We start from the raw sequence: 11130 nt of genomic DNA on the forward strand, positions 1-11130 counted from the left end.
TATATATTTAGGCAGGTTTCTCTGTAGCTTTGGAGTCTGTCCTGGAACTAGCTCTTGTAGACCAGGCTGGCCTTAAACTCATAGAACTCTGCCTGCCTCGGGCTCCTGAGTTCTGGGATTAAAGGTGAGTGACATCATTGACTGGCTTCAATTACTTATCTTATACAACTCAGAAAATTACTTTTTAAATCATTTGGCAATTTATCAAGGCCAAAACAGTTAAACAAAAAAAGGATACTGAATACATTCATTTATTCCGAACTAAATGTATAATGAGGCTGGCCTAAACAGAGTTCGGTTCATATATATAAATATGAAAAAAATCACATAAAGAGCTTTGAGAGTTGTTTAGGCAATGATATAATAGCTATCTGAGAAGGTTCTCTGGTTATGCCAAAGAGTAGCAGTTCTCCATGGCTATGAAAGTGAGAAACCTTTGGTACATTTTTTCCAAATAATAATTTATTAGCAATAACCTCATGTATACTGTTATCAACTGCTGCTTACAGAATTCCCTCCTCCAAATTCTAAACACTACATTATATTTCTAAAGAAAATTAGTCTTTGTTCAGAGGAAACACCTTTTTTAGTAACTTTTTAAAGGAAACTTTGACATCTTTATTTCTCAGGCTGTAGATCATGGGATTCAACATAGGCACAACAATGGTATAAAACACAGATGACAATTTCCCTTGGCCCAGGGAGCTGACTGATGATGGCTGAAGGTACATGAAAGCTGTCGAACCAAAGAAGATGGCAACAGCCATGATGTGAGAGCTGCAGGTACTGAAGGCCTTGTATCTTCCCCCAGTGGATTGAATGCGGAGAATGTTGACAATGATGAAGATGTAAGAACTAACGATGGTCACAGCTGGTGCTATAATGTTAAATGCACTGAAGGACAGTGCAAGTACTTCATTGATAAAAATACTAGAGCAAGAGAGCTCTAGTAATGGGAAAAGATCGCAGAAGAAATGGTTTATTATAGTAGTCTTACAGAAAATCACTCTCAGCAGAAAGACAGTGTGAGCAGTGGCACTTAGTAAGCCCATACCATATACCCCAGCTATCATCCACAAACAGACTTGATAGGACATGGTTACATTGTAAAGCAAAGGATTAGCGATAGCCACATAGCGGTCATATGCCATTGCAGCCAACATGTGGCATTCTGCAACAGCAAAAGCACAGAAGAAGTAAAATTGAGCTATGCATTCTGGGTATGGGATGACATTCTTTTCTGTCACAAAGTTCATCAGCATTTTGGGAGTAATGACAGTGGACTGACAGCAGTCAATAAAGGACAGACTGCTGAGTAAATAATACATGGGTGTGTGCAGCTGAGAACTGAACAGAATCAAGATGATCAGGCCCATATTTCCCACAACTGTAAACAAATAGATTCCTAGAAAGATGAGGAATAGGGGCACCTGTAGCTTTGGGTTCTCAGTTAATCCAGAAAGAATGAATTCAGCCACAGCTGTATTATTTATTTCTTCCATTCTCTTTTGGAAACTCTATGTGAGAAGAAAGCTTTCCATAGAAGCATACTTTGAGCATCCATTATTTATCGCTCAATAAATTGTGAAACAGAGTACAGACATTTTCAGGTATCTCAAATCATCTTCCATCTTCTTTTCTATCTAAACAGAGATTTTTCAATCCTGTAGAAATCAGACATGCATAGAAATAATCATATAGATCTTTGCATACTTTTGAGTATTGCTACAAGAATTATTTTTACTGGTACTATTTTCCTACCACATGTAAACAATTCTAGCACACTTAATTGAAAGTTTTAAAAATTTCTCAGGTCTTATTTATAGTATCTCTCTTTTGATGAAAAATTTTAGTTATGGTAATATAAACACATTATCCACAAGAGATCCATAGACATTTCTATAGTTATTTGTCAAAAAATTAAAGTTGGTTTAATTTATACTAAAATTTCTATACCACAATTCTAGATAATTGGCTAGGAAAATGAAACTCCCCCCCAATATACTAAAAAAGCCTGGAGATTAGAAATCAAGAAAATAAAACGTCTTCTAGTGTGTAAATATATCAAGCACATAGAAAATAAAAAATTGGTTAAAGAGGTCTATTAAATATAATTAACAGTATATCAGGGTAATGTTAGGAAACAGAAATCACAGAATAATTGAAGATGGAAGAAACCAACAAACTCAGGTGAGATATTTCATAATTCTTTGCTTAACCCTTGTTTTTCTTAGACCTGGAATTTGTTATTGCTTAACATTTACAGCAATAGCTGTCCTAATTCTGGATCATTCTAAACTGTAAGGAATAGCTTTATAATTATATGGGTTGATAATGTTAACTTATATTTATTTGAAGCTGTTGCTTATATGGTAATATGAGACTTCTTATTTATATGTAATTTTATTGAAAGAAGTTATTACCAATCCTTTAATGCTTTTCTCTACTATAGTACACCTCTACTATAAACACTGAGATCCACATTATATGACAGAATTTGTCTTCCAAATTGGGAGTGTTGGAAATTTAACACCCAATACTGCCTACTGAAAAAGATGAACCATTACAGCAAGAATAGGTTATGTTGCACTCTGATGCTGTCTTCAGAAATGGTTAATTACTACATGGACAGGATCCTAACATGGGGTTGACTTTGGTTCTTTCTTTATAACTTTCATTTGAACTCCTCTAGTCCCTAGGCCTTTATTGTATCACCATTCCACAAAAGCAATTTAGCTTGATGTAATCTTTTGGTCTTCAGCTTATCAACCTTCAGAAATTCTTGACAAGATAAATACAGTTTAGTTCACCATGCATTACCTTCCTGTACTAGTCTATTACAGTAAAAAGAATATACCAAGACATATAACCTTCTATATCTTTGGGTCTGTGCATTGGCTTCTTTTACTGTTTATTGTCCTTTGCAAAGATACTCCAGTAAATATTAGTCTCCATCACAATAGTACGATCATCTGTTTCTTAATCATGGTAGATCTATCCATTCTTGAGGACTTTTGACCTACTTTATCTAACTTTCCCTGCATCCCAGTTCTTGCAAGCACACTTAATTCCACTGCCTACTCTTCAGCTCTACTTGTGTTACTTTAATGTTAGCATGTCTTTGTCCTTGGTGGAGAACTCCTCAGTACTGGATTTGTATCAGTTGTCTTAAGCTCCCATTCTGAAATGCATCTTAAATATGAATAAATCATAATCAAAATAGCAAAAATGTTTAATGACAGACAATTGTGTTTTCTTACCACTAAACTGAGATGCAAAGAACCACATACATATAGCATATATGTGTTCATAAGTTTATACTTCTTAAATGTGCATCTTAATTCTGCCTTGAAGCAGCATTATATCAATAATTTAGATTATAGCAAATTAGAAATTGCCAGGGCATTTATTATAAATAGTATGAATACTTATGAGCGGATACTGGATTGAGTAGATATGTGAGTTTGGATATTAACATGGAAAAATATTGAAGCAAATTTAAAAGTGTTAAGTATTGTTTCCTGTGACTATCCGGATACATAGGTAAAGGATAAGATGATCTGCTCTTCAGGATTCTGTAGAATAAAAGGGCATAGGTAGCCAAACAAGACACAGAATTAATTATGGTATTTAGAAGTATCCTAAAGGACCATAACAAAATGATGATTGTTCTTATTCAGCGGATGATATTGACAGAGGTATTTTATAGAATATTAAGAAATAAAACTTTTTCTTTTTTTTGGACCAGTTTTGTGTGACATAATTTTTAAAGAAAGATACATTGAGCATTCCCTCAGTTATAAGTTGCAATATTTCTTTAAGCTTTATTCTTGTAGACTTATACTCTTTAACATATTTTCGTTGGTGTTAAAGATGAGATTAGTATTTTATTCAATATTTTTATCATTTCTTTTATATTGATTTTCTTGAGCTATACATTCTTTTCTGCTTTACTCCTTTTCTCTCTCCTCCCCTTCAACCCTCTCCCAAGGTCCCCATGCTCTCAATTTACTCAGATGATCTTGTCTTTTTCTATTTCCCATGTAGATTAGATCCATGAATGGCTCTCTTAGGGTCCTCATTCTTGTCTAGTTCTCTGTGATTGTGATTTGTAGGCTGGTTTTCTTCGTTTTATGCTTAAAACCCACTTATGAGTGAGTACATACAATAACTGTCTTTGTGGGTCTATTCAATAAATTTTAACAAATCTTTTCTAAACAACTTACCAACATGTATCGTAATACTAAAATAGATGGGCTTATTGAGGCCATTCTTACTCAAATAATGAGAACTATTCAATCCCAACTAGTTATTCGTAAAAACATACACATCTGAGCAACACTCAATGGGTTCCTCATGTTTTATGTATATATTATGTACACACAATATATGTATGACATATATGATACATGTGTGTATATATGTAGCAATAACTTTTAAAGAAGTCAGTAATTTGAGAGTAGTTGGGAGAGAACTGGAGAAGTAGCAAAGGAGAAAGGAAATGTTTAAAATCTTATAAATACAGAGTTTTCATATATTAAGTTCCCAAAACAATTTTAAATTGAAACAGATATTAACAAAACAGTATTATCAGTCACATTTTAAAATGGAAGTGCAGATCTTGGAATTAATATGGATCTTTACAGGTAAAAAGTCACACAAAGTAGTGTCTAAGATTTTTTACAAGCTAAGGACTTGTATCTCAACATACCTCTTCTTTATCCCAGAAAGCAAGATGTTGTGTGCTTTTCTTTTCCTTTACACTAGAAGTAGAAATAATTTTGAACATGTGATAGACAGTTTACACAGAATTAACTGTTGATCCAAAATGTTCCTTAAAGCAAGATCACAAAGTCACTTGTTCTATAAGGATTGACTGGTATAAACATTTTATATGCAGGTATAGACAACAAGAGATTAGTTAGGAAAAGAATAGTGAAAATATCCCCTCTAGAGTCTCAACCCTAAAATTGTATCTCTGGAGAAATCAACAACCAGAATTAATATATATTCCCCAGAGGTTCTCACTTGTTAATGTAGTCCAGTTTAGAGTAGTTCTGTTTAAAGTATAGACTTAGCAAGAATATACAAGAAACACTAATGTGTATGTGTATTTGTGTGTGTGTGTGTGTGTTTGTGTGTCTGTGTGTGTGTGTGTGTTCAGGTCTTTCAAAAAATAGTTTCCTCAAAAGAAAAAAACAATAAAGAATGGGAAAGGAACCAAAAGGATTTGAACTTTGTAATTCTCATTGACATCTACCAAATGTTCTTAGATTGTATGAGGAAGTTGTAAAACATTTTATTTGGAAAATTTACCCAAGAATTTAATAAAATCTGCTTTCTGTCCACCCAAGTTAAAAATAATTTAGATAGATATTTTAAATGATATACAAAAAGTGGCAAACAATAGTAATAATAAAAAACTGGGAGCAGACATGTGGACTCTGGTACCAGTTAAGGCAGATGCCATCAAGGCTATCAATAGCTACTTGATCTTTACAAGAAAAAAAATCCCAAGAGGAATATGGTGAGTTCACTCCTTCACATTTTCAAGAAGAACAATAAAAAATTAATTGTAAATCAAGAGTAATAGTCATTAAGTATACTCTTTTCTAGATTAAAAGAAAAGTATGTAAAATATAAAAATTTCCATGAGGAGAGAATTTCCACTGAAGATAAAAAATAGAACAATTGTCTATCTCATCACTTCAGTTCAGTTGTCTTAGAATTTTTGGTTGACAATCAAAATCTAGATATCTATCAAACATTAACAGTGCACTCAGGCCTCTTTACTCTTTTCTTTGCCCTTCAAAATGTTCTTAGTCAAGGTTGGTAAGGACTATCATATAGCTCACTCAATGTTACCTAATATAGTTGTGCATACTTAGAAAGAATAGGATATAAATTTGTGTGTCCTAAATTCTTATATCAGTCAATTCAGACTAATGCTGTGATATTTGTTAATACAATTAATAAAGAAGACAAGATACATAAAATATTAAGACAACTAAATCAAAGTGCATAAATGTATTTAAGGATTGGTTAGCATAAATGAGCAATGTCTAAAAAGAGCCAGGAAAATATCATTAATAGTGACATCCATAAACAGAAACTGGAGTTCTTTTTTTAGAGAATTTATATCCTGGAAGAGATAAGCAGTGGTAAGAAACCATCACATCGTCATTTACGTAATTTTTACCTAAGCGTTCAGAGTGATTATTGATTCTACCCAGTCACTAACACCCTATGGATTAGTATTCAAGAACATCTCATGTCTTCTTCATAACTTTCTCTCCCACTGAATCAAAAAATATTTTTAAAGTAAAATATAAACCATATTCACAAGGAAAGAATTTTCACTTAAGATAATGTACAGAACAATTTTCTATCTTATCACTTTAATTCTGTTAGCCTAGAATTTTAATGTGGACAATCAGACAGAAAATGAAATATATAATGATATCATCTGTAAACAAAAATAATTTTTATTATTTTTTCCTTCTTGTACATAATTGGTCCACCTAATATCTAAAAAAATACTTTGAAAATATTGAAGACAGTAAATTACCTTGTATTCCTTCTGAATTTTTTCTATTATTTATTTTTAAGTTATATTTTTAGAATTTCATACTAGAGTAGTGTATTCATATGATTTCTAACCTTTTTTTCTCCAGACACCAAACTCTCTGTTATTTCCCACTTTATGTTTCTGATTTTGGTAATTTGGATATTTTCTCTTTGCCTTTTGGTTAGATTAGATAAATGTTTATCTATTTTCTTGATTTTCTCTAAGAATCAACTCTTTGTCTCATTAATTCTTTGTATTGCTTTCTTTGTTTCTTATTGTGTTGATTTCAACTCCAATTTGATTATTTGCTGCCATCTAGTCCTCCTGGGGGAATTTGTTTCTTTTTCTTCTAGAACTTTCACATGTTCTGTTTACTGAGTAGCATATTATATTTTAAGTTCTTTAGGTAGGCATTCAGTGTTAGGAACTTTAAGAAATGAGAAAGCATACAAATATTCTAAACATCAAATATGAAGGACCAGAAAGAAAATAAGAGCCAAAACAAAGAGGAAGATCTGAGAAAAACTCTTCTGTTGTAATGATTCAATCAAACTATGATAACACAACAGCAGTGGCTGCCTTAATGGCCCACATAAGGATAAACCTATAAATAGTTCCTCTCAGATTATGGTTGGGTAGGAAGACACCTGGCTCTTTTCCTTCCACTGATCATCAGGCTACTCATATATTCTAAAATAGAGCAGATGTTTTCTTTAGCTGTGTACTTATTAATAAACCCCATGAACTCAATTGGATAGTTCTAAATTTATGACACTGATAATCTAATTAAAATAAATGGGTTAGAAACAGTAGTCATAATGTGGGAAAGAGACTTGGAGTGTAATAGGGTAACATGGAGATAAGATGGGTGAGAGTGATAGGAGAGAGAACATATAAATTTGTCAAAAAAAAACATGAAAAAGATAAAACTTAATTTGTACATTACCTAAATTTGTAATACAGCCCTGTTAAAAGACTCAAGAATCACCAAAGAAACATGTAGAAAAGAATGTAAGATCCATAGTAGTGGTTGACTGCAAATAACAGTGTATCTTTTAGCACATGAAAGTAGCCTATAAGACATACAAGAATTGTGAAGGCTGGACAAGATCTATGTAAGAAAAACCAAAAACACTTTCAGCAATAAGAGGATAGTTCAGCACAAAGTTTACCTCAAAGAAGTCACTGACAACCTTTAATGGCTGAAAAAAGGCATATCATTTATTTTTTTTCTAAAAGAGAATTGCCATACAAGTTGATCATGATACAGATGGAGAAAGCATATCCAAAAATGTTTGAAATTAAAGCATTGTCCACGATGGTAAAACAATAACAACAGAAAGACATGATACTGCATGGAAGGGAAGATATGAACCTTGAGAGAGTTGGGAATGTGTGGTGAATATTAGCAAAGAATGTTGAATGCAATTTTCAAAGAATAACAAAAATATTTTAAAGCTTAAAGGAATAATAATGAGGTGATAATAAACCCACAGTAATTAAATAATCTGCAAAGAACTTTATACAAAATACATAAAATATTTGCATAAGAAATCTCTTTGACAATTTTTTTAAAAATAAAATAAATACATTAACTGGAAAATAAAACTTAGAAAATAAGATACCAACAAAGTCATTATGTGAAGAGTAAATATGTATATGAACATATGCTCATTATGATTAAACACCAACGATATGACTATAAGACACTTTCATACAATTAAGGTTAGCATGAAGGCCGGGCAGTGGTGGCACACGCCTTTAATCCCAGCACTCGGGAGGCAGAGGCAGGCGGATCTCTGTGAGTTCGAGACCAGCCTGGTCTACAAGAGCTAGTTCCAGGACAGGCTCCAAAACCACAGAGAAACCCTGTCTCGAAAAACCAAAAAAAAAAAAAAAAAAAAAAGGATAGCATGATGTTGAAATGAGGATGAGAAGTAGATAGACTCATCACACAGGACTTCTTATTGGGATAAATTGTAAAACCTTGAAAACATCACAAAAACTAGCTTGAAAGCATATTGTAATTGTAGACACACATCTTCTATGCATTCCAGTTTTGTGTCTTTCAGGTTTTTTTTCCAGAATTAAAGGATAGATTTGTCAGTATAAAGAACTGTGTGTGATTTATTTTAAGCAGTGATTTGTGGGATTTGCTGCTCACAGGATGGAGCAATGAAGTTAACAAAGAAATGCAACTGCTGATGGCACATCATCCCTATTTCTGAAACATGCTTTGGTAAGTTCTGAATGATACTGTTGTTCATGAAAATATCTGTATATTTTTATCACCTTCCACTTTTGCAAAAATAGAATGTAACTAGTTCGAATTTTCACCAGGCTAACAATATGGTAAGCATTGGTTTTGCTTTAGAAGATGTATTGATGTAAAGGTTGGGGAAAACATATTTGACATATTTGTTTATGCTGAAGGTTAAAGCTGTAAGGTGAGAAAATATATTTGTTAGTGTAGAAATACATGTGTGTTTATAAAGCATAAATAAAGACAGCTTGTGCTATTTTGGTGTGACCACTTGTGAGAAACTCATTTGATGATCAGATACTACTTCATTTCATTGCACCTATACCTCTTCCTATTTTGGGAACTAAGGAGTCAACAACAGCGTGAAGAATGTTGTACTGATAAAAGTACATAGTCATCAGTTCCTGTTTATCATTGCCACTCTAGTTTAGGATAAGGTAAATATATAGTTGGGAGAAATATGACAGGAACTGTCCTTTGTTTATATACTCACTAATAGAGTCCTATGTACTTTCCAAATTTCCAAATCTCAGAATGACCCATTGATATTTGCAACTACTTAACTTTTTTTCTTTTCTTATTTTATTATTTTCTTTTTGAAACAAGTTTCTCTGTAGCTTTGGAGTTCAATCTGGAAATAGCTCTATGCCTGCCTCTGCCTCCTAAATTCTGGGATTAGAGGCAAGTGCCATCACCAGCCAGCTTCAATTATTTATCTTATACTACTCAGAAAAAACTTTTTAAATCATTTGGCAATTTTTCAAGACAGACAAAACATTAAGACAACAAAAGGATAGTGAATAAATTCATTTATTCCGATCTTAATGTAGGTAAGGCTAAGCTCAAGAGAGTTGGGTTCATGTATGTAAATATGAAAAGAAAAACATGCAAAAAACTTTGAGAACTATTCAGGTAATGATCTAATTGTTATCTGGAAAGGAGCTTTGGTTATGCCAGAGAGTAGCAGCTCTCCGTGGATATGAAGATGAGAATTCACTTCTTCCCTGGGTACATTTCTTCCATATATCATGTGCTAACAAGAAACTCATGTATAGTGTTTATTAATTGCTGTTTACGGAACTCCCTCTTCCAAATTCCAAATGCTGCATTCTTGCTAAACAAAATTAGTCTTTGTTGAGAAGAAACACTTTTTGAGTAACATTTTAAACGCAACTTTGACATCTTTATTTCTCAGGCTGTAGATCATGGGATTCAACATAGGCACAACAATGGTATAAAACACAGATGACAATTTCCCTTGACCCAGGGAGCTAACTGATGATGGCTGAAGGTACATGAAAGCTGTCGAGCCAAAGAAGATGGCAACAGCCATAATGTGAGAACTGCAGGTACTGAAGGCCTTGTATCTTCCCCCAGTGGATTGAATGCGGAGAATGTTGACAATGATGAAGATGTAAGAGCTAAGGATGGTCACAGTTGGTGCTATAATGTGAAATGCACTGAAGGACAGTGCAAGAATTTCATTGATAAAAGTACTGGAGCATGAGAGCTCCAGTAATGGGAAAAGATCGCAGAAATAATGCCTTATTATATTAGCCTTGCAGAAAATCACTCTCAGCAGAAAGACAGTATGAGTTGTGGCACTTAGTAAGCCCATACCATATACCCCAGCTATCATCCACAAACAGACTTGATAGGACATGGTTACATAGTAAAGCAAAGGATTGGCGATAGCCACATAGCGGTCATATGCCATTGCAGCCAACATGTGGCATTCTGCAACAGCAAAAGCACCGAAGAAGTAAAATTGAGCTATGCATTCTGGGTATGGGATGACATTCTTTTCTGTCACAAAGTTCATCAGCATTTTGGGAGTAATGACAGTGGACTGACAGCAGTCAATAAAGGACAGACTGCTGAGTAAATAATACATGGGCGTGTGCAGCTGAGAACTGAACAGAATCAAGATGATCATGCCCATGTTTCCCACAACTGTAACCAAATAGACTCCTAGAAAGATGAAGAACAGAGGCAACTGGAGGTTTGGGTTCTCTGTTAACCCAGAAAGGATGAATTCAGCCACTGCTGTATTATTTACTTCTTCCATTCTCATTTGGGAACTCTTTGTGAGAAGAAAACTTTATATAGAGGAAAAATTTTTGAGTATCCATCCTCTTATCTATCAATGAATTTTGAAACAAAATTCAAATATTTTTAGGTATCTCAAATTTTCTTCCATCTTCTTTTCTATTGAAACTATCAGAGATTTTTCAATCCTGTAGAAATGAGACATGTGAAGAAATACTCATATAAATATTTGCATTCTTGTGAATATTTC

General features: G+C 33.4%; 2 protein-coding genes across 2 annotated transcripts; both read right to left on the minus strand.

The window, feature by feature from the left end:
• Nucleotides 1–557: 557 nt before the first annotated feature.
• On the minus strand, nt 558–1505 carry LOC101986332 (olfactory receptor 150-like). Its single transcript, XM_005347101.2, has one exon. The coding sequence runs from the start codon at nt 1500–1502 to the stop codon at nt 558–560; it is 945 nt and encodes a 314-aa protein (XP_005347158.1). The 5' UTR covers nt 1503–1505.
• An 8440-nt stretch (nt 1506–9945) lies between these two features.
• On the minus strand, nt 9946–10899 carry LOC101982171 (olfactory receptor 150-like). The gene has a single exon (XM_005347486.1). It carries the CDS (start codon nt 10897–10899, stop codon nt 9946–9948), a length of 954 nt encoding a protein of 317 aa, XP_005347543.1.
• Between the last annotated feature and the right edge of the window lie 231 nt (nt 10900–11130).

The sequence above is a fragment of the Microtus ochrogaster genome, chromosome 5 (assembly GCF_000317375.1).
Source record: "Microtus ochrogaster isolate Prairie Vole_2 chromosome 5, MicOch1.0, whole genome shotgun sequence".
In the NCBI taxonomy this organism is placed as follows: Eukaryota; Metazoa; Chordata; class Mammalia; order Rodentia; family Cricetidae; genus Microtus; species Microtus ochrogaster.